A 23272-nucleotide genomic window follows, 5' to 3' on the forward strand; every position below is an offset into this window, starting at 1 on the left:
TTACATGCCTTATTTACATCCCTTTACTGAAAAAGGGATGAAGTCTAGACATCGCCCTAATTATGTCACATGCTTGATTAGCCAATGCAGGATGAATGAACCTACTGGGTTGAAATACAAAAATATTGATCCTTCACCTAAGCTCAAAGTCCCAACTTCATTTTTTGAGGAGTGCAGGATCTTTCGAAAAGGGGCATTTCTGTTGAAAATGCCCCCTCTAAACTGCTGGGTTTTTTTCGAAAAAGCCTCATTTTAAAAAAAAAGCAGTGGCCGCCATTATGCAAATGAAATGCGGGAAATTCAAATCCTGGCTTCATTTGCAATATTGACGTGCCTAATTTACATCCCTTTACTGAAAAAGGAATGTAGTCTAGACATGGCCTAGGGTGAACAACACCTATAGTCTGATTAACATGTTCCATGATACTCTATGTGCAGTCTTACTGAGAAGCTCTACTATTGCTGTAGTTAGCAGGGGGCCTTTGAAATTCAGTAGGGAGAATAATTTTAGGCTAGACAAGGGCCTTTTCTTTGTCCCATGACAGGTATCACAACCTTAACTCTGCTGTGTAGTGACACCCTGAAGTACCCTGAAGGGGTGTGTTTGGAGGGGGGGAACAGTATCAAAGAAAAATCTAATGCGTCTTTAATAATTAGCTGATCTAATTGAAGACAACAAACACTAACTGTGTTAAGCACAATAGTATGGTTGTGTGTCACTGCAGAGCAGATTGAAGGTGGTTTGAGGACCTTGACTGTGCATTTCTGTATCTCAAGGTATATAGGATTTAGTAGAGACAAAATGTCTTTTCCCCCAAAGAGTGTTTAATTTAAAAAGACAGTACAGACAAAAGGTGAAAGGGTTCAGTGTGCATACAAACAGAAAGATAACTAATAGAAGGCAAAGTTTATGACTGCTTCCTGAATTTATGGGTGTATGGGAAGGGGTATTTCCTTGTTATTTACACACACTTTCAATATGTACATATTTTAATTAAAATATAATTTACATATTTATTTGTCAGCGAGGAAAGTTTTGCAGAGTCATAGACCCAAATTTAGTTTTCTTAAGCAGTGTGAATGCAGTTGCTACAGTGAAATCAGTGGGCCATTGCAGATTTACACCAGTGCTGCGGATAACAGAGACGGATTACTCCTATTCAACAGTAGTGATTGGCTCCATACAGTTAGGCAGGGAGGGGATTAATTGCATGCAATGAACACCAGACACAAGGCCTGTCTAATCCCAGAGATGCTGCTGCTCAGTCCAAGAAAGAGTATTAATAGAAAGGGATGATGGGATAGGGAGCTCTCAGGAAGGAGCAGTGCACTGTCCATTTTTATGGCAAACAAAAATCACAGAGTTGGTTACGTCTAACACCGAACAAGGAACTTTATTAGAAGATGGAAAACAGTATTAGCTGTAGCTGCCGTGCCTTGGCTTCAGCCTTCCCCAGCTCCCTCTAGCCTGGCTTCTTGCATATTTAAAAATACAGTTCACATGCTCTCACACACACATTTTCTCTCTTTCTTTCCCACAATGTATGTCCTGCCCTGGGTAAAGTGAAGTTGTCTGTGTTTGGCAATTGATTCTCCCAGGGACTGATGAAAGCTCCACCCTCCTTTTTCTCTCTCACTGTTGGCCCAAGTAGAGCAGCTCTTTACAGACAGTTAGGTTGCATTAAAGCAGCAGGATGCCTTATTTTGATCTCACTTTGGCACTTGTTTTCCCTTTTTGTTTGGTGCAGACTACACCCTGCATCCCTTTTGTAAAGTCATGTAGAGTACATCTACACTGCGGCGCTATTTCGGGATGCTTCCGGTATCCTGAAATAGCTATTCCACGTTTTTGAAACAAGCCTGTGATTTTGAAACATGATGGGTTTGCTATTCCGACGTCCCTGTAAACCTCGTTCCACGAGGATTAAGGGACGTTTTGGAATAGAGGTTTATTTTGAAATTTGGCACTGAATAGACAGTGCCAAATTACAAAATAAGTTATTTTGAAATTAACTCGAAATAAGGTATGCAATTTGCATAGCTCAAATTGAGTAGCTTTTTATGAGCTAAGGGTGCAGTGTAGATTCATCTCCCTCCCCATTGCAGGATTGTTGCCTGTTTCATAATTAGGATCTGATCTAAACCCCACAGAACTCAGTGGGGATGCATCTACACAGAACCCTAAATTTTAAAAAAGCTACTCAATTTGTGCTATTTAAATTGCATATCTTGTTTCGATTCTATTTCAAAATAGCTTATTTTGAAATTTGGTGCATCTCTGCAGACCCAAATTTTGAAATAGCACACTATTTTGAGACATCCCTTAACCCTCGTGGAATGAGGATTACAGGGATGCCAAAATAGTGCGCCCATTATTCAAAAAATATTTTGAAATAACAGATGGCTTGTTAAGACATGGGGTAGCTGCGCAGTGTTGATATACACAGGGAGAGATTCCATTGCTTTCCGTTGGCTTTGGATCAGGCCCTTCTCGTACTTGCAGTTTTATCCACTCCGGCTTATATGTGCCAAGTGATGAGGCTTCCAGGACTTTCCTTGGGAGATGATTTCAGATGCTAATACATCTCTGTCAGGAAGCTTTTCCTGTTCTTCTGCCTGAGTTTCCACTCATAAAATGTCATCCCTTAATTCGTACTTATTATTTACTTTATGTGCATTACTCTCTTTTTTGCATATGCTAAATAATCCTGTTCTCTCTTTATGTGTACGTCCTTCAAATATTTGTAGACTGTTGTGTCTTTCCTTCCTCTAGTAGTTGCTTAACCAAACTGGCATAGTATTTAATTGTTTTAATCTCACCCTGTAAACACCCATTAGCCATTTTTGTTGTTCATCTCTTTACTCCCTGCCATTGCTGTTGTGTGTTTTGGATGATTGTACTCAGAGATGTAAGTTTGCTTACTTTTCCAGATTGAGTCTTGTTTTATTTCTAGACCATTTTCTTCTGATTTTGCAAGATCCTATTTTAAAATTCTGTTATTTCTTCACCCTAACTGGTGATCAGTTCCTCACAATTAAGTGTCACTTTCAAACTTGGCTGTTTAGGAACTAAGAGTGATATCTGCTGTTCCTCAAGAATAGAGTGCAATTGACGCTGAAAGGAGTACGAGACGGCCTCACTGTGCTGTATTAAATATATGATTGGACTCCTTGCAGACCCTTGAGAACTGCAAAGTGTAATATGTGAAGACAAAGCAGCAAACATAAGCTTAACTTTTTGTCTGTTCTGAGCTCCTCAATCTGTCTGAGTTGTGGGCAGCGTTTTTACTTGCACTTTGATGTAGGAGATGCCCTCACCTGCCATAAAAAATCAAGACTGCAGCTAAATGCCAGCAGACAGATTCCCATGACAACTTTTGGATGAGAATGGATGACTTCCTGTAGCAGGTAGACCTGCTGAGTTTTGGGGTCTCTCTCTCATGGGAACTCAGAGACTGGCCATTTGGAGGAGGGGGCGGAATGATATTGGGAAACACACCAAAGAGACAATCCATGTTTCTTAGGTTCTTGTCTGCAGACCTGCAAGAGAAAAAGTGTTCTAGCATTAATAATTGCGCTAACTGTGATACTTCCTTTAAGGGGTGACTGGTGAAGGAGGAATATGGGGTGAGGGGGGGAGGGAGAGACAACCGGCTACGTGACACCCTTCCAGTCTGGGGAAGGGCTGGGACAGCCGCCTCCTTCTACCCCAGGCTCAGCCCATCCTCTGCCCTCTCCCTTCCTCTTCCCAGCCCTTGCTCTGCCCCCACCTGACCCTTTCTCCCACCCCCATCACAGGAGATGCAGCCTGGGGCGGGGGGAGGGGGAGAAGACTAGCTGGGCTAGGGGATCCAGCACCAGCAATGAGGGTCAACTCCCCCACTCTCTGGCAGTGGTGGGGGAATTTGAGCAAAATGCCCCAGTTCACTCTGCTTCCCCGGCTCTCACCTTCATTTCGCCGATTCCCACTGTGGGGATTAGGGGGCAGTGCTGCCCCCACCCCTGAGCAGCAGCCAGAAGAGCAGAGCAAGCTGGGGCCATGTTGTTCTGCTCCCCCCGACACTGCTGATGAGTTCGGGGGGTTGTATCCCTGCTGTGGGTGCTGCGCACTAGTTCTCTCTGCTGCTAGCCGGCCCCTTGCTCCTTCCACCCCTGGCGTTTGATGGGGCACATGGCTCTCCCGTGTCCCTGTGGATTTCCCGTGCTTCCTTTCCAAAGAGGAAATGAGAAGGGTGTCGATTTAGGTTACCATTTTAGACATAGTGGAACTAAAATAGAAGGCTGTAACCCATGCCACTGTCATGGTAACTGATTTTGTATTATATACTGTCAGTCCCTGTAATACATGAGGTTCGAAGGGATGCCGGAAAGGATGAGACCACAACTGGGAGTTTCAAAAAGCACAAACTGATTTTATTTTGATGGCGCCAGACAATCATCAGAACAAAAATTAAACAGATTACCAGACAACACAAAACAATTCCCTGAGGTTATTCTAAATCACAATAATTCCCAATAACTGCCCAGGGGTTAGGAACAGTTGAATTAACACTGGTATTGTCCATAGGGCTGATTATTTACACAACTTTATACAAGGAAACAGTAAAAAATCTAAACCACAACTATTTATAAACTAACTTAGTAACTTTTTAGCCACTGTCACTTGACAAGCAATAAGGACAACTAAAAAATCAATTAGGATAGGGATGATGGTGGGGGGGGGGGGGGGGGTTATACCAGTTCTGGAGACAGCAGGAACACAAGTACCGGTCACATGCTCATAAACTGTCTCCACTCGGGTCGACCAACTCAGAGTACACTCAGTAAGACTCGAGAGTGGGGGGTGCAAGGCGTCTGGGTGATCAGGCCAGGCGTTCACTCGATGCAAATCCCCAGTGAGAGAGGGGCTGCCTGCCTGTTTTATTGCCTGTGAACTTATCACCCCATAGGTTGGTTTTTGCTGCAGTGGGTGGAGTAACAGGCCTGAGCACAAGTCAGCCCATTGGCTGATCTTTCACTGCAATGGGTGGAGCGAGCAGGGGAAGATTATTAATTTACATGCCCTTATATGGAAAACACTCCACCTCACAGACAGAGCCTTAGAGGTATTACAGGCTATGGCTCCCTGCGACGGGCAGCCATTGTTGTAGTTCTGACCCAGACATATACAACTAACAAATAGTTTTGCCTTTAAATAATTCCACTGTGGAGAAGAGGTACTGAAATGGGCTCTAGGAGAAAACCAAGTAAAGAGGGAGGTGGCGATATTGAGGTTACCCATGCTTTAATACGGGGACTTTTCAAAGAGCGAGGCAAAACAGAGAGCGACTGCCAAGATTGACAGAATGTACTGGCAAACAGCTTCCTTAAACAAATATTGTCACTCTTGTGGATTGTGGGATGGACTTTCAAAATAACTCTGCTCCTATTTAGGCACCCAAGTTAAGTATATACACTTTCAAAAAAGCTCTGTAGATTGGGTGCGCTTAGATGTTAATGGTCTGTCCCAAGGAGTATGTCTACACAGGCATTAAACACCTGCATCTGGGTCTGTCCCAAGGGGTATGTCTACAAAGGCATTAAACACCTGCATCTGGTCCAGGACAGCTGACTTAAGTTTGTGGGGTTCGTGCAGGGACACTGTATAATTGTGGTGTGGAGGTTTGGGCTCCAGCTGACGCCTGAGCTCTGGAAACCTTTCCCCTCATGAGACTGAAGGTTTACACGACCATTCTACAGCCCTATAGCCCAAGCCATGCAAGCCTGAGTCAGGTGACCTGGGCCAGCTGTGGTTGTTTAATTGCTGTGTAGACATACCCAGTGTCTATAATGGGAGCTGCTTACATCAGAGCGCTTTTGAAAGTCTGGCTCTGTATGTTTCTACTACGAGCTACCGTACAAATTGTGATCCATGATCTTTCAGTCAGGCCTGTGCAGGCATATCCTAGTCTGTGGTGCTTTGTGTGGGCTCTGGGGTCCACTGACATGGAGTTCATTGCAGGGTCAAGGCTAAAGAAGTTATGCTCCTTTATTGTCACACCAACAATAGAAAGTGAAATAAAAAATCATCCGTGCATATCTTCATGTCAGCGCCACAGGATCACATGAAAGAAGGACAAATTGACAGTGAGTAAAGTCTTCTGTATGCAGTAGTGTTTCTTAAACTTTTTAAGACTGAGGAACACCAAACAATTTAAAAAAAAAAAAAAGAAAAAAAAAAGAAACTAAAAAGCTGCCTGCCCCTTTAATGGTGGCCATTTTGAACTCTGTTGTTCTCCATGGCACACCTCTGACTGCCTCGTGGCACACCGGTGTGCCACGAAACACAGTTTATGCCACTGGTATGGAGAGTGGTCTGGGTTGACACTCTGTCCCCCATGTTTAGCTTGCAGGTAGACTATGAAGGTAGCCAGTGAAAGCTCTGAGATTCTTAAAATAATTTTACTCTTCATTTCTGTGGGAGAACCTCTCTTCCCTTAGCTCACCAGCGAAGTGCATCTGTCCAGTGTGGTGGGAGTGGACTGGAGTTTCATCACCTTGGCATGCAACCGAGTTCTTTTTTAATGATATGCAAAACAAAAGAAATCCATGAATTAACACTGCCTGAGGCTATAATTTCATTAACACACCACCTGTGCCCCATGTGGTGTGTTAGCCCCACAACTGAAAATATTCATACTAACAGTATGCTACATGGGCCACCATTCCCTCTTCTCTTCTCTGTCCTGCTCGCCTCTTCTTCTGTTTCTTTCCCTTCAGGTTATTATACTGACTTGTCCTAGCCCACGCTAGCATCTGTGTACCCTGCCAAGTGCCACAGGAATGGCTGGAGCTGGCGTGGCCCTTTGAGCTGCCTGTGAAGGAGTAGGCTGTTCCGAAATGCCAGCTGTGGCAGCAAATGTAATCCACGGATGTAGTATGCCCGATGGTCTGTGATTTTTGCTTTAGACATGTATTCCAGTGACACCTATGTAATGTGAGGAACCAACATGTGAAGCAGGTTCAACTAGCTATCCACATATTACCATGAAAACAAGCTACTCATAACAAGAATTATAAGGAAAGAGATTTTGGGATGGTACCATTATTTTGGATAGGGTATGTTTCGTTATCCCTGTCATTATACCAGTACAACTCATAGGGTATGTCTACACTACAAAGTTAATTCGAACTAATAGCCATTAGTTCGAATTAACTTTAATAGTGGCTATACATACAAACTGCTAGTTCAAATTTAAATCGAACTAGCGGAGCGCTTAATTCGAACTAGGTAAACCTCATTCTACGAGGACTAACGCCTAGTTTGAATTAAGTATTTCGAATTAAGGGCTGTGTAGCCACTTAATTCGAACTAGTTGGAGGCTAGCCCTTCCCAGGTTGCCCTGGTGGCCACTCTGGGCCAAACCAGGGAAACTCTTCTGCCCCCCTCCTGGCCCCGGAGCCCTTAAAGGGGCATGGTCTGGCTACAGTGCTTGTGCCAGTTGCAAGTCTGCCAGCACCCAGCCAGCAGACCCTGCACCTGGCACGGCATGAGCCAGCCACCCGCTGCTAACCAGCCCTTCACCTCTTCCCAGGACCAGGCTGGTGGCTCCCAGGAGCCTGCTTGGGGCTGCAAGAGGTGGGAGCCCGCTTGGTCTAGTGTGGAGATCATGGACCTCATCGAGGTTTGGGGGGAGGCCTCCAATGTCCACGATCTCCGCACTTGGCACAGGAATGCAGCCATCTAGGGCAGGATAGCTGCCAGCCTGGCCACCAAAGGCCACATGCGAACCCAGAAGCAGGTTTGCATGAAAATCAAGTTGGTTCAGTGAGACCCCCATAAGAACATAAGAATGGCCGTACTGGGTCATACCAAAGGTCCATCTAGCCCAGTAGCCTGTCTGCCGATAGCGGCCAGCACCAGGTACTCCGGAGGGGATGGACCGAAGACAATGACCAAGCCATTTGTCTCGTGCCATCCATCTCCAGCCTTCCACAAACACTGTTCCTACCCCATGGCTAATAGTACTCCATGGACCCAACCTCTATGAATGTATCTAACTTCCCTTTAAACTCTGTTATAGTTCTAGCCTTCACAGCCTCCTGTGGCAAGGAGTTCCACAGGTTGACTATGTGCTGTGTGAAGAAGAACTTTCGCTTATTAGTTTTAAACCTGCTGTCCATTCATTTCATTTGGTGTCCTCTAGTCCTTCTAGTATGGGAACTAATGAGGAACTTTTTTTTTATTCACCCTCTCCACACCACTCATGATTTTATATACCTCTACCATATCCCCCCCCAGTCTCCTCTTTTCTAAGCTGAAAAGTCCCAGTCTCTTTAGCCTCTCTTCATATGGGACCTGTTCCAAACTCCTGATCATTTTAGTTGCTCTCCCCTCTCCCACCCTCTCTCTTCCCCTCTCCCACCTCCTTTTCCCAGTCTCCCCCAGTTTTGTTCAATCAAGAGAGTTTCTATTTTTGACCACACGTGTCCTTTATTTTGTACATCAGGAAGGGGGGCTAGCAATGGGTAAGTGGAAGGAGGTGAGGGAGGAATGGGGTACGAGCCCCCGATGAGGAGGACTGGAGTGGCTCTGCGGGCTCCTCAATGTGGAAACTCTCCTGCAGCCCCCCCATTGACTCTCCTGGATGGCAGCCTGCAGCAAGTGCAGCCGGGATGATGGCCGAGTGCTGTGATGTGCCCAGTGTGGGCACTCAGGGCACTCCAAGCCAGGACTGCTTTGCAAGCGGGGAACCCCTGAGAACTGTCTGTCCGGGGTGGGGGTCAGGTCCCTTTAAGCACAGCCCTCAGCTAGCCTGAGACCGCAGCTCCAAGCTCTAATTCCTCATCTGATACCCTGCCGGCACTGCTTCCGGCCATCCTTAACCTCGGTTCAGGGTCCACTCAATGTGGACATGCTAGTTCGAATTAGCAAAATGGTAATTCGAAATAGTTTTTAGGTCTAGATGCACTAGTTCGAATTAGCTTAGTTCGAATTAACTAATTCGAATTAAGTTAGTTCGAATTAGTGCTGTAGTGTAGACATATCCTAAATGTGCCGCATTGGGAACATGGTGGCCACTTGGTACTTGGTCCCACTCAGCACAGCTGGAGAAATGTCATGCCTGATGCATGCATGAGCACCTGCCACAAAGTAGCTAACAATTCAATAGCAAGCATGTTGATTTATCCTTATGAAGATGCATCTTGTTTCAAAGCAGACTGTAAGCGCCTCAAGGCAGGGACTGTGTATTCTTGGGGTTTAAGATCACACGTAGGTCACTGAAACCTTGATCCCCCATTGCTTCTTTTGAGCACTACCCCTACACAAATAATAAATACAAATCTGTGGTAAAATTCATCATTGGCATAGTGCCATTGGCTGATCAGAGTTACATTGGATTTGGATTTGGTGCAGTATGTCTAAAAATTGGAATGATGAATGAAATGCGTTTAGCACATTAAAACATGCTCCACTCTGGCTTCTTCCCCATCTTGTTTTCCTTTATTTCTATCTACTATCTCATACCAAATTCATCTGGAAGCATTTCTTTAAATGCTTCCAGAATCCCAGGAGAGAGCTAAATTACTTTAGCATCCTTCTCATGCAGAGCATACCTGGTGGCCCTTGAGTGGATGAATAAACTCTGGTGCACTGTGAGCAATTAGCATTTGAATTAGTGACATGAGGATAACGGGCGATTATCCAATTTAACAGCTGTTGAGTGGTGTTAAAAGGACACAGTCAAGAAGTACAAGCAGAAATGTAGTTAATTTTTAAATTTTTTAATAAAGGGAGGTAGGTTCCATACCTCATGTGATATAAATGTTCCTGTCTAATGGTTTAAAAATTAAAACTGCAGTGGAAACATTGTATTATTTAAATGTGTTACAGCAGAGTTGGAAATCCAAACATAACTGTACTGTGCCAGTGCACAAGAGCCAAAAAGAGAAAGTGCCTCCAAACAGAAAGGGAAATAGACCAATCTGGTTTCACAGTTTAGACTGAGCCAAGTGTAAGCAGTAAATGAAGTAATTACCAATACATGCTCTTTATTTTAAAGAGCTTTTGCCAGGAGGCAGCTGTACACTGCTGCATAATTGATATCAAAACAAGAGATGGGCCTGAATGTGTCCCATCAGTGCCAAAGGCAAATTATTTCAAGTGACAGGGAGGTTCTAGTATCAATGAAAGTATTAAAAGCAGCATAAAATGTCCATACAAAACCCCCTCACTAAGCACTTGTCTAGACAAGGAGGAAAGGTGTGTTTGTAAAACTTGTGAGCCAACACGGATTAAAACTAGGGATGTTAAAATTTGTTTATTTTTGTAAACATTTAACCATTGAATTTTTTCAGCGGTTACATGTTTACACATGGGAGTAGGCAGGGGGAGCTAGTGTTCACCTTCCCCCCCCCCCCCCCCCCCGTGCTGCTGCCTCTATTTGAGGCAGCAGCATGGGGGAGGAAGGGGAAGCTCTGAAGGAGCCGGTGCACACAGGGAGCCGGCTCCCTGTGAGCACCTTCTCCCCTGCCTGCCCCCCACCTGCTCCCCAGTTTGCACTGCTGCCTCCATGGGAGATGGCATGGGAAGAGGCAAGTGGCTTCCCACATGAATCAGATCACACTTCTCCCTCCTGCTGCCTCTGGTTCAGAGGCAGCGGAGGTCTGGCCTTGCATGTAATCATGAGATTTAATTGATGAGCCCAGGCAGTGGATACACGTTCAAATCCCTAATTAAAACTCTAGTGTAGACAGGGCAAGATTAATACTTAGTAGTGTGTTTAGCATTTATTAATTGCTAAATAAATAATACTATTGTAGTTTACTACCACAGCACCTAGGAGCGTCAATTGTGCACCAGGATGCCACTGTGCTAGGTGCTGTATAAACATAGAACACAATGAAGTGCCCAAATACAATGTGCTCTGTCTACGCTAGGGTTTTAATTATGTTAGTTACTAATGTTTTAGCTAACGTATTTTAAAGATCCGCTTTTATCCTAATCCCAACGAGTCGTTAAGGTTTCATTTTCCAAGAGCTGAGTACATGTCAATTCTCATTGTGATACTTTTAGCCAGATTTTGAGCTTTTTTGAAAATCTGACTACTTATTTAGCCAGAGTTGCATTATAGACTTTCCTCAACTTAGCTATGTCAGTCAGGTGGGAGGAGGTGTGATCTTTGACCCACAAAGCTGTGCTGGCAAAACCCACTAACATAGATGCAGTTATACAGGTGAAACTGTGCTTTTACTGGTGTAGTTTAATCCACATGAGGAAGGAGGGGGCAAAGGTAAGGGCTGTAATAAGCTATACCAGCAAAACACTTACTATTTGTTGGCCTGCATTTAGGTGCCTCACTGGGTATGGAGCCTATTTGAAACTCTTTCACAAGCTGTTGGTGCTGAGTCATGTAGAAAAACTGGCCCTACTCATCATCCCATAGCAACCCCCCCCACAGAAAACAGAAATCAAACAGGAAATAAGGCATTCAGTCTCACCTGAAGGCAAGGAAACATCACGACCTGTGCAACATGTTCATAAATTCCTATTGTTGCATAATCTAGGAAAATAAGAATGACTATGCCAAATTAGACCAGTGACTCATCCAGTCCAGTAGCATGTCTGAGACTCTATTCACTATCACATGCTTCTGAACAAGGTGCAAAGAATCACACAATGAACAATTATGGATTAACCTGCCCATATAAGGACCTTTTTCTTAACCTCTATAAGCTGTGGTGGGTGTATCCTTTATAGCAATGTCATGTGCTATTTAATGTAATTGTCATTGTTCTCATTATCCATTTAAACAAACGATCGCTTTGGAATCAAACTTGGCTCTTGGGGTGATTTATATCTTGTGGCAATGAGTCCTACAGGTTAGAGATATGAACTAAGGATGTTAAAGACTAGTCGACTAGTCAACTATCCAATAAGCATTTGCTTATCTGATAGTTTTTTGAGTAGTCGACTAGTCTATAGGGACTTTCACATTCCTCCTTTGACATGTACAAGAGCCCCGAATGGGGGCTCTTGTACATGTCAGAGGAGGAATGCAGAACACCGCATATAGCCTGGGGCCAGCAGGAAGTCCCGCTGACTCAGGGCTGCACACTGGTGCCTTCTTTGAAATGCACAAGAGTCCCCGAATGCACAAGAGTCCCCAGCGGAGACTCTTGTGCATTTCAAAGCCATAGAGCCCGGGATCAGCTGGGGACTCAAGAGTGCCCCGCGGGCCCCAGGCTCCATGCTATGCTGCATGCCTCTAGGAGCACGGGGTCAGCTGGGGACTTCCCAGTTGATCCCGGGTTCCCTGCAACATTTCCCGGGGAGTCCATGATCAGATGGGGAGTCCCTAGCTGACCCTGGGCTCCGCGCAGCTGCCCCTTTGAATAGAGCAGATGCGTGGTTCAAAGGGACAGCCGCCAAACAGCTGATCCATGGAAGCCGCTGTGGGGAGCCCAGGATCAACAGTGGAATTCCCAGCTGACACCGGGCTCCTAGCAGCATGCAGCAGTAGCATGGAGCCTGGGCTCAGCCTGGGACTCTGAGTCCCCTGCTGATCCTGGGCTCCATGGCTTTGAAATGCACTAGAGCTCCTGCTGGGAACTCTTGTGCATTTCAATGAAGGCACCCGCATGCAACCCAAAGTTAGCAGGACTTCCCGCTGGCCCTGGGCTGTACACAGAGTTCCACATTCTACATTCATTTCCGGTGGGGCTCTTGTACATTTTAAATGAGGAATTCGGAAGTGCCTGTCGACTAGTTGATGGAAATTCCATCGACTAGTCAATTAACCACATTTTAACATTCTTAATATGAATGACTAGTCAACTCTCTGATAAGCAAATGCTTACCAGAAAGAGGCAACAAGGGGGAGAGGAGGCGGTGCTTCAAAGCGGCAGTGCCACATGGAGCCCGGGAGCAGACCCAAGGCTAGGTCTATGTCACACCCCATAGGTGGCAGCACACAGTGTATGTGTAGCTACCTACTGCTGTGAATAGCAGGCTGGGTCTACACTGGGGTGTGCAGTGACACGTGTCAGGGAAAGGCTCTGGCAGTGCAGAGGCAAGAGGGACACTACACTGCTAAAACTAGCAGCATCACTGGGGAGGCCCTGCTTGGGCAAGCAGAGATCCCTGTAGTATATAGCTTAAGTACATAACCCTATCCTGCTGGGTGCGTTTACTTCAAGTCTAACCTCCATGTACTGCTGGTTTTATCTGTAAAAGGGAAACTATTTGTGTGCCTCCACCCTGTTGAAAGAAGGATGCATTCAGGGTCTTCCCTGGGGGGGGGGGAGGGGTGCAGGTCCCTAGAGGGGTGCAGAGAGACAACCCATCTCTGGCCCAGGCCACACCTCCACCCTGCCCCCATTCCTCTTCCCCAAGCCTCACCCCTGCTCTGCCCTCACCTGTTCCTGCCCTATTCTGCCCACTCTTGCCACATGGTATTCCTTCCCCCAAGAGCCTCCCCTGAGCATGTGACTGGGGGATTAGTGGAGGACCTGGCACTGAGAACAAGTGTTAGGGCCCCTCCGCACTTACCACAGTGCCGGGAAGTGGAGCGACTCTCCCCCGTCTTCTCCACTCCCCCATTGCCAGTCATGTTGCCTGGTGTGGGCTGGGGCTGGGTCGCTCCGCTTCCCACTGTCACAATGAAATGGAGTGACCCGGCTGAGAGGTGGCATAGCAGAAGAGGCAGGGGCTGGGTTGCTCCACTTCCTGGGGTTCCCACTGCTGCTGGTCAGTGCAGGGCTGGGCCCTACCCTGCAGCGAGCGTCAAGCACCGCTGTAGTTTCCCAGGCTGCATTGCGCTCTGGCAGCTGCAAAGCTGCTCCAAACTGCCTAATGGTTGGACTGGGTCTGGGTGCAGTGGCAACACACTGTGGGTAGTCCCACTGAAACGAGACATGTTTGCAGTACTCTGTTGACGTGAATGCATGTAACTGTGAGCTGGCTGCTGCTCCCTGTTCTCCCAAATGGACTCTGCGTAGTGGATTGAGGGATGAGATATCTTGGCCTTCAGAACTGTCACCAATTCCTGGCCTGGTTATTTGGAGGTGGTTTTGATTAATACATTATTACTAAGGGATGTTGAAAAGATTTTTCCAACGCTTCTAAGTAAGTATGGCAAAATTCCCATTCTGATGTGGCTAAATCAAATTATGCATTTATTGTCTCTGTTCTGAAACCATTGCTCGACTTTTTCCATATTAGTTTGTACATTTCCATTAACGCTGACGTGCCTCATAATAGTGTACATGGATTGTGCAATTTTATTTAGACATGATTCCCATTGGCATAAAACAAATAGTGGGAAAAGTTGCCTGAGTAAAAACTCCAAGGTTCTACACTTGACATGATGCTTTGAAATCAGGATAGAGGAACAATCATTCATCACTGCAGTCTGGGTCCTCTTGGAGAGGAAAGAGCAAACTCATCTGCCCCTGCAAGACTGTGAGGAATTACCACAATCTCATGAACATTGGCATCAAAGGCAGATGATGTCTTAAAAGTGCCTCTTCAAATGCCTATAGGCGTCAATAGAAAGACGGCAGCTGATTTTAACGGGCTTTGGATTAGGCCCAAAAAGAATCAGCATGGATGTGGTCCTTTCCATCAACATAAGATCACTGCGACCAGTCTCATAATAGAGCTAAAACCAGACTGCCTGGGAGCCAGAGGATCTGAAGATTTGAAGTGTTGCTAAGGCTCTCTGGCCTCTTGGTTCAGCTGTGGTGGTGCTCATCCCTTTTCCTCTGAGCAGCAGCGCTGCCTTCTCCTCCTCTGGCAAGATCCCTTGTGGACCCTCTTTAATGTGTTCCCTCACATTTTCTCCTCAGTGTGATCCTATGTGGTCACTCCTTGGCACATTATGTCACAGTCCTTCCTCCTCCTCCTCCTCAGTTCATTCTCCTCCTTGGTTCAATCACTTGCTGACTCTTACCCTCCTTGTTGTGATCCCTTGCATCATTTCTTTTTCACTTCCATTATGATTCTGTCTCTTTTGGACAGTGCCTCACAGTTTCTCCTCCATGCATTCTCTTCTCATCCCTTTTCCTCCTCCGTGGCAGTCACTTGTTTTCTCTTGGTGGCACGTCACCTCCCCCTTCCATGGTCAGTTCTTTCTCTCACTGCAGTCTCACCCAGGGCCGGCCCACAACATTTTGGCACCTGAGGCAGGGAGCTCAAATGACACCCCCATACCTCTTTGCTTGGGCCAAAACTTTGCAAGGTCTCAATTCTGCCTTCTTCCTGTTCTACTCCTCTCATGATATTGCTCTGCTGCCTACATATGCACCAGCAGCAGACACAATTTTCTACGCTCTGGGTCCTAGTGGCGCCCCCCTCACACTGTCTGGCACTTGAGGCGGCCTCCTCAGTTTGCTTCATGGTAAGGCCAGCCCTGTTCTCACCTGTCTTTCTCCATAGCCCTGTCCTTTCAGACTTCAATGGGTTATTGAGTGAACCTGTATTGGCTTCCCCAGGCTCCCCTTTCTCTGCTGATTTGTGTACAGGAGTGGATAATATCCAGGCCCTGTGGCATCTTCTCCTTTGGTGAGGTTTAATCAGGGATGAGCAGCTGGTTTCATAGCATTGCTCGCATCAATTCATGTGACGAGGTATATGAGAGACAGCAGCGTCTGCACTAATTCTGATCTGCCCAGCCAGCCCCGTGTGGGATCCCATGTCCCTGCATAGATTGTTGGCTTCAGAACAAGGAGAGCAAGACTCAAGAGATGCAGTTTGTGCAGTGGTGACAGTAGGGATTGGGTTTTGGGACTCTTGCCTCAATCCCTGGCTCTGCACTGTGTAGCTTTGGATGAATCACTTCCTTCTCCATCGTTGGATTTTCCATCTGTAAAGTGGAGCTAGTAATAACATTCCCTCAGCTCCCCCTTAGTAAATTGCTCTGAGCTCCTGTGCTCGAACACATCAGACTGTCAGTAACAGGCCCAGCTCTCTTGGCTCCATGTGCTGATATCCCCGCCGCTTGCTTTCCCCCTCACACACACGTGGGGAACAGCATCTCCCCAGGCCGGAGTGGGACATGAGTCTCCCAGGAGCATCACCTTCATTCTGAACCCTGATGTTGAGGCACTTGCACAAATCTGGAAAGAGAAATGAGCCTTCGGATAGCAAGTCCTAGCTCCCTGCAGTTCACCCCAGTTTGCAGACATTGGCGGCTAACCCTGGTGTCCTGGCCAAGCCCCAGCTCTGGGATTCCGTGCCGTGTGTGTGTATGTGTGTGCGTGTGTGAGACAGCTTGGACACCATTGTTAATGAACAATGCTGAGGTGTGTGCTTTGAAATCCTTGCCAAAAGGAGGGCTTGGGGCCCAGCTATGCTGGAAAATTCATCCGGCTTTGAACCCATTTTCCTTTTCAGTGAAAATCTGGGTGGGCTCGCTTAGCTGGGCCAGCTGCTGGAGAAGGAGAGGGGCATCCTTTAAATGGATTTTGGCAAACAGATGGTTCAGGATCCTTTTGTAGACCCTCGCTCTGTCCATCCACTGTGAGAGCCACTGTGGAGATCAGTTGCTGAAAATGATTTGAGAACGTGGTCACTTTCCCCATGTGGAGGAGGGCAAAGAATTATTTATTCCCCATCACAGTGCTGTCCCCTGCGCTAACCTCATTCCAACCCCATGACACTCTGTGACAGATCAGTGATGGCCGCTCTGCCTTCCACTCAGGAGCAGTGTTAATGCTGTGAGAAGTCTGTCCCCACTGCACACATGCTGCTGCACTGGACAGCTGGGACAGAATCGAGTTCCTCACATACCACTTCAAGGCTAGTTTATTTTTCGTTTTGGGGGGGAAGGGAGCAGGAGTGGGCAGCTTGGAGCTTCAACATTTGTCCAGCAATAGTGTCACAGAGTGGCTGGGGCACCAAGACAGTGGGAGGGTAGGGGTTACAGATGCAGCTAGACTCCATCCTATCTTACCTACCTTTGTGCACGTTGTTGTGCAGGATTGGTGGCAGCTTGGGCACCTAATTAGGTATCTAGTCCTACAATTTGACATCATGTGGGAGGACTGTGGTTGACATTGCTTTCGGGGGGCTCCATGCAGATGTGGTGAATTGCAGGCCTGGGGTCTATAATTTTCAAAGCAATTAAAATACATACATTTTTGGTCATGCTGTTATCGCTATGTTTGCAAATGTGTTCATGCTGTTGTGTGTCTTCTTTTAAAAAGATGCCCTTCAATAAATACCCCCACCTCTGAACAGGAAGGGCTACATTTTTTACTGACACAACTCCACTAGAGTATCAGAGGGGTAGCCGTGTTAGTCTGAATCTGCAAAAGTGGCGAGGAGTCCTGTGGCACCTTATAGACTAACCGAAGTGTTGGAGCATAAGCTTTTGTGGGCAAAGACCCACTTCGTCAGATGCATTCGTGCCACAGAACTCCACTAGAGAGAACATTGGGGCCAGTACAATTTGCATCCATAAATGACATCATTTATAGCTGCAAATAGGTTTTGAGCATCTAGGTTCTGCTCTGCTGCCACAAACACCTGTGCCAACCAAACTGGGGTGCACATTTACAAGTCTTTATGGAAATGTGGTGCTGAAGTTGTTGGTTAATGTGCTACTCTAAAATGTTTTGCAGGCATCTGAGTGAGAAGGACTGTTGAAAATGTAGCTCTACAGCAGCAATACCAGAGCATCTCTCTGGCCACAGTGAAAGGAATGTGGCATCTCCTGGTGATTTAGACAGCTTGGGTAGTTTTACACATAGGAAACTTTTAAAAATGTGTTTCCTCCCAGAGCCTGGCCTTTTGTTTTTCAGCCATGCTTGATGCTGTAGTTGGAAAGCTGAACTCCCCTGAAGTGAACTTCCTCCCCTTCTATAAGCTGACCCCTTGTAGTTGCTATAGCAACTGCAAAGAGGATAATGAACTGTGTAAACACTCCCTCTCTCGGTTCCTGATATTGTGACTTGAGGGAGACTCTGAACCATGGCATGTGTGCAGAAAAGTGGCTCACGTGGAGAGTTGTGAAATGCAAACCCAACAACTTCTCTTCTTCCTCTCTACCTCCCCCAAAGGGAAACAAAAGCAGTAGGACGGCAACAGGCACAAACATGTCGGTTACTGAAGGGTTCGAGCACGCCATAAAGAGCCACAGAAATGAAATCCAGATATTTACCTTCAGGATTTGAGTCTGAGATAGGGAAGGAAGTGTATGGCGAAAGCCACCAAATCAGATTCATGTGACATTTTTCACTTATTGTTGAGCTTCCATCAGTGCTGGGGAGCAGTTTGCTACCAACATGCCTGCAGCTCCTTCCATTTAATTAATCCAAGCAATTAACTAAGCGTGAAATCCATTCGTTTCTGGGTCCTTGGTTGCCTACTTTGATGTCTACTCTTTTTTTAAAGTGTATTTTATTATTGTCTGTGTCTGACTCTCTGGACTGGAGAATAGTCTCTGTGCTTTCCAAGTACTGACGCTGATGTTTGACTCCGGTTGCAAGGTGCTCCTATTCTTCTCATTAAGGGTATTAGGCAACAATGACCCATGCAGCATGCTGAAAATACATCACAGGGTTGCTACCAGGAAAATATTTCACAAGCACTGCATGGCTATTTGTACCTCAAGGCCAGTACAGATCTTCTCCTACAACTGCAGGTAGTTGTTAGCCATGTATCTGGGGCTACAGATTTTGAAATGATCTGTGGAAAGAGCCTTAGGGTGTCAGGTCACCAGTGGGTATTTGATCCAATCTGATCCCCAGGAGCACCAGTCCCCAATCATCCTCGCCATTAGAAGCCCGGCCCAAATCAGTCAGCTCCCCTCATCAATCATGCTTCCTCAAAGAGGAAAAGAAAATGTACCTTTCTCAGTTGCATGCAGCACTCCTTTGGTCCCAGACACGCCTCCAATTTGGCTGGATTGAGCAACTGTACTCTCCTTTTCCCTGTAACCCAGTTCTGATCTTATGCTGATAAGGCAGTAATTATTTACAGTTGCAGCTCTGGAATGTCCTTATGTGATTTTGAAGCAGCGATGTTAAAGTCTAGCTGGCTTTATGCCATTGTATTGCTCAGGCTTTAGTGTTGATAGATAAAACTTTTGGTGTAGGTACATGGGAGACTGATTTGATGTATTGTTGATATAAAAGAACAGCACAGTGGTTGTGCAAATCACAAAGAGCTTTCGTATGCAAGAAATGTCTTTTCTATAGACAGACATGATTGCAAGCCAGTTATTATTTAAAAAAGTTATTAGAGAGACAAAGTGGGATGATGTAATATCTTTTGTTGGACCAACTTCTGTTGGTAAGAGAGACAAGCTTTGAGTTACATAGAGCTCTTTCTCAGGTTTGATGTAAGAAGAGTTCCAAGTAAGCTCAAGAACTTATCTCACTCACCAACAGAAATAGGTCCAATAATATATTTTGTTGGACCAGCTTCTGGCAGTGAGAGGGACAAGTTTTCAAGCTTACGCAGAGCTCTTCTTCAGCTCTGGCCATTTTATTATTTTTCTTCCAGTGCATGGGAGCATGTGATGATTTCTTGTCTGAAGCGGTCCCTCTTCTGGAGTACGTGAGGTGCAGTAAGTGGTTTTTCTGAAGTCCTTCTGCAGAGTTGTTCACCGTATTGGGAGTAATACGTGGTGGTTAGAGGATTATAGATGGTGTGACCTCTGGGGATGTTTTGTTTCTTGCATTTGATCAGGAAGTAGATGTTGCTGTTAAGCTTTGCTTTTTTTTCCTTCATATTGCGGAGTTTCAAAATCAGATAACTTCCACTGTTGCATGCATGGTCCCAGAATATGAGAGAGACCAGGTGGGTGAAGTATTATCTTTTACTGCACCCATCTTGTTGCTCTAATATCCTGAGACCAACAGTGTGTACAAGTTAACTTGTGTATATTCCTAAGTGCAACAGGGATAGTGTCATAAAGACCTGTAAAGTACATCTTGGTTGGAGACTGGTGAGGGGGCACACTGAAAGTGCTTAAAGGCACATCTTTGACAGATCAGTCTTGGTGAACACAAGAATACATGAGCTGACAATATAGTTTGTTAATATTCAAAACTCCCAGCACTACCGAACCTGGAATTATGTTACAGCATCTTTGTGTGTATGGGGACCATTGACCAAACTGATCAGAGACTTTGATCAGACATTTGCATTTGGTTGTGGACTCTCTAGGGCCGTGTCCACACTCAGGGGTTCTTTCGAAAAAAGTAGCCTTTTTTCGAAAGAACTTCCCCTGCGTCCAGACTCAAGCCGCGTTCTTTCGAAATTAAATCGAAAGAACGCGGCTTTTCTTTCGACGGCGGTAAACCTCGTTTCACGAGGAAGAACGCCTTTTTCGAGGGAGATCCGTCGAAAGAACGTGAGTCTGGACGGGGGGAGCCCTTTCTTTCGAAATTATTGGCCTCCAGGAACAAGCCCTGGTGGACAATCTGGGCCATGGGTTGCACGTCTGTGGTTCCTGGCTGCAGCCATTCCTTAAAGGGACAGGCGCACCCTCACAGCCACTTGTTGCAGACAAGGAGCCAGAGCACACGGCGACCTTGCTGCAGCATGTCACAGCCCCAAGAGCGTCCTGGCCCTTCCTCCGAGCCTTCTGGGGACCCAGCCAAGGGCTCCAAGCGCCGGGCACCATCCTGGTCCGGCACAGAGATAAAGAGCCTGCTGGAGCTGTGGGGAGAGGAGGAGGCCTTACAGGCCCTCAAAAGCCGGCGGCGAAATGCCGACATTTATGGCCGCATGGCTGAAGCCCTGGCCCAGAAGGGCCACTACCCCCGCACCCAGGACCAGGTGCGCTCAAAGGTAAAAGAGCTGCGGCAGGGCTACGCCAAAGCCAGGGAGGAGAGCTCCCGTTCTGGGGCAGCCCCCCACTACTGCCCCTACTACCCCGAGCTGGACCAGATCCTGGGTGGCAGTGCAGAAGCACACACACCACGGCGGTTCGTGCAGTCCGGACTGGCAGACCCGGTGGTGGATGCTCCAGAGCGGGAGCTACAGCAGTCTGGAGACGGGGACATGGGCCCAGAGGAGGAGGACACCGAGGAGACGGCGACCCTCACCCTGGAGCCAGTCACCCAGACCTCTGAGGCCTCCCAGGCGTCATCTGGCACGGGAGAGGAAGCAGCAGGTGAGTACAGTGAGTTTGTGTCACACCCGGGGGGGGGGGAGGGGAAGGTAGGTGGGTGGGTGCACAGTGGGCGATGCACAAGGGAAACCTGTCATGCTCATGCTGATGCCCAGGTCTCTCACACACACACACACACACACACACACACACACACACACACACACACACACACACACACACACAGTGTGACCTTCAGAATGTCTGCTTCCCCTGTCTCAAGGGAGAGGGCATGCCCTTTTGGGCAGCTGTTGCACACAGGACTGATTGTGATAGTAATGTAGCCGTGTTACTCTGATCTGAGGAAGTGGGTCTGGCCCTGGAAAGCTCATCCCCTAATAAACCATCCTGTTAGTATTGTAAGTGCTACAGAGTCCAGTTTATAGGACTGATTGTGTCTTCTTCTTTTCCTCCACAGCCGGACCAGCCGTGGAAGAGGGCCGCAGCACCCCAGCCCCACCTCCATCTCCATCTCCACCTCGGAGACATGGGAGCCGCAGACACAGGCGTGTCTACGCCGACATCCTCCGGCAGCACGTCGAGGCTGTGCAGCAGCAGAACACCATCCTGCTCCAGAGGGCGGAGGCAGAGGAGAGGTGGCGTGATCGGCTCATGAATGAGCTGGTCCTGCAGCGCACGGTGCTGTACGCCACCCTGAGGGAGGTCAGCGGCTTGCCTGCTGCTGTGCCTGGTCCTGCTCCTCCAGCACCCCATGACCCCACCCCACCAAACCCCCCTTCCACAACAGCAGCCCTTTCCCCCCTTGGACCTCCCTTTCCCCCAGCCCCCCCAGCTCCCCAGCCCCTCTCTCCCCCTGGCCCTCCTCTCCCCCAGGCTTCCACGTCCCAAGAGCCCCCCAGCAGCCAGCCAACCGACAGGTGCATCACCCGATCCCGTAGCCGGGGAGCACCCCAAACACGAGGCCCAGCCAGGAAAGGGAAATCTGCCAAGCCCCGTTCAACCTGATCCCCTTCCCCCCTCCAGGTTTCCAGGCCCCTTCCCCCCTCCAGGTTTCAATCACCCCCATCACCCCAGTTAAAGCACAAACAAAGGGTTAAAGGCACTGTTTGTTTATTGTATATAGTTTGGCAACAACAAAAATGAAGAAAATTTTTGTTATTTTGCCACATTGTTGGATTATATGTACAAAATTATAAATAAGTAAAGAGAACATTTTATTTTGAAACACACCCTGGTGTAAGTGATGTGTCCAAACTGGGTCAGGAGATGGGTTGTGCAGTGAAGCTTCTATTGGGGGCCAGGGCCCAGTCCCCAGGCAGAAGCCCCTCAGTGCACTCAGTGGCCTCCACTGGAGAATTGGTCCCGGAGGGCCTCCCGGATGCCAACTGCAGACCGGTGAGCCTGGCGGATGGCAGCTGTCCGGGGCTGGGCAAAGAGCCTCTCCTGGGCATCAGCAGCTCTCCCCCACCCTGGTAGGAAGGCCTCCCCTTTCCTCTCCACGAGGTTATGGAGGACGCAACACGCGGCCACCACCTCGGGGATGTTGGTCTCCCCCATGTCGAGGCGTGTGAGCAAGCACCGGAATCTGCCCTTTAAACGGCCAAACGCACATTCCACCTGGTTGCGAGCCCGGTTAAGGCGAGCATTAAACTGCTCCTTGCTCGCATCCACCTGGCCGGTGTAGGGCTTCATCAGCCATGGCATCAGGGGATAGGCGGCATCAGCCACTATGCACACCGGCATGTGCACATCCCCAACCGCAAACTGGCGATGGGGGAAAAAAGTTCCTGCCTGAAGCCTCCGGTACAGGTACGAGTTCCTGAAGATGCGGGCATCGTGTGCCCGCCCTGACCACCCAACACAAATGTCCGAAAACTGTCCACGATGGTCGACCAGGGCCTGGAGGACCATAGAAAAGTAGCCCTTTCTGTTTATGAATTGGGCTGCTCGATGGGGCGGTGCACGGATGGCAATGTGTGTCCCATCGAAAGCTCCTCCGCAATTGGGGAAGCCGAGGGCAGCAAAGCCGGCCATGACGCTGTCCAGATCCGGTAGACAGATGAGCCTGTTGAGCAGCTCCGAATTGATGGCCCTTACCACCTGCAGAACGAGACAGACAACAAAGTGTTAGAAGGGGTGCCTTATGTCTTAGGAGGAGAACCCACCGCCCACCTTCCCTCTCAAACAAACAGCCCGGGAATCCCCTC

At 47.6% G+C, this 23272-nt stretch overlaps 1 protein-coding gene and 1 long non-coding RNA gene across 2 annotated transcripts in view; both read left to right on the plus strand.

Annotated features, from left to right (window-relative positions):
• Window positions 1–23272, plus strand: part of LOC106733043 (uncharacterized) — a 150754-nt gene that overhangs the window by 24734 nt on the left and 102748 nt on the right. The gene's annotated exons all lie outside the window — the stretch shown is intronic.
• Window positions 19567–21720, plus strand: LOC142827422 (uncharacterized). The gene is made up of 3 exons (XM_075923067.1): window positions 19567–21107; window positions 21523–21658; window positions 21690–21720. The coding sequence occupies exons 1-3, from the start codon at window positions 20420–20422 to the stop codon at window positions 21718–21720; spliced, it is 855 nt and encodes a 284-aa protein (XP_075779182.1). The 5' UTR covers window positions 19567–20419.

The sequence above is a fragment of the Pelodiscus sinensis genome, chromosome 2, assembly GCF_049634645.1.
Source record: "Pelodiscus sinensis isolate JC-2024 chromosome 2, ASM4963464v1, whole genome shotgun sequence".
NCBI lineage: Eukaryota > Metazoa > Chordata > Testudines > Trionychidae > Pelodiscus > Pelodiscus sinensis.

What these genes read in the sequence shown, in the direction of transcription:
- LOC142827422 (XM_075923067.1), top strand. Translation starts at nt 20,420, where the DNA reads ATGGGTTGCACGTCTGTGGTTCCTGGCTGCAGCCATTCCTTAAAGGGA. An exon ending in CACGGGAGAGGAAGCAGCAG is followed by an intron (nt 21,108 to 21,522) that starts GTGAGTACAGTG and finishes TTTCCTCCACAG; the next exon opens with CCGGACCAGCCGTGGAAGAG. An exon ending in CACGTCGAGGCTGTGCAGCA is followed by an intron (nt 21,659 to 21,689) that starts GCAGAACACCAT and finishes CAGAGGGCGGAG; the next exon opens with GCAGAGGAGAGGTGGCGTGA.